Source organism: Penaeus monodon, chromosome 23 (assembly GCF_015228065.2).
Source record: "Penaeus monodon isolate SGIC_2016 chromosome 23, NSTDA_Pmon_1, whole genome shotgun sequence".
Classification (NCBI taxonomy): domain Eukaryota; kingdom Metazoa; phylum Arthropoda; class Malacostraca; order Decapoda; family Penaeidae; genus Penaeus; species Penaeus monodon.
Genome location: NC_051408.1, coordinates 9,078,079 through 9,078,340, shown reverse-complemented (window position 1 = coordinate 9,078,340; position 262 = coordinate 9,078,079). Strand labels below are relative to the sequence as shown.

The 262-nt window shown below is 52.7% G+C and overlaps 1 protein-coding gene across 2 annotated transcripts in view; it reads left to right on the top strand.

Moving 5' to 3' along the window:
* Positions 1-262, top strand: part of LOC119587789 — a 122,239-nt gene that overhangs the window by 53,002 nt on the left and 68,975 nt on the right. For both annotated transcript variants that reach the window (XM_037936487.1, XM_037936486.1), the window contains exon 2: positions 72-242. In XM_037936487.1, coding sequence (XP_037792415.1) covers positions 72-242 — 171 coding nt within the window. The remainder of the gene's footprint in view (positions 1-71; positions 243-262) is intronic.

Here is a 262-nt window from a genome sequence, read left to right as displayed (position 1 = left end):
CAAAACGATAATAAAGCAAAACCAACCTTAAACAGATATGAAACAAAGCCTTTTCTTCCTCTCCCCGACAGTGGCTTGCTCAACCGTGACCGTCTCCCGGTGCCAGGCAGCTCTCCGGACTCTGGTGATTCACTCTTGGTTCCAGCCGACCTGCCTGTGCAAAGAGCCGAGGATTGACCCCCAGTGCAACGCCTTCCGGGACCTCCTGTTCGACCATCCTTGCGTCTTTGTCAACAGGAAGGGTGAGTTTAGAGGTGTCATT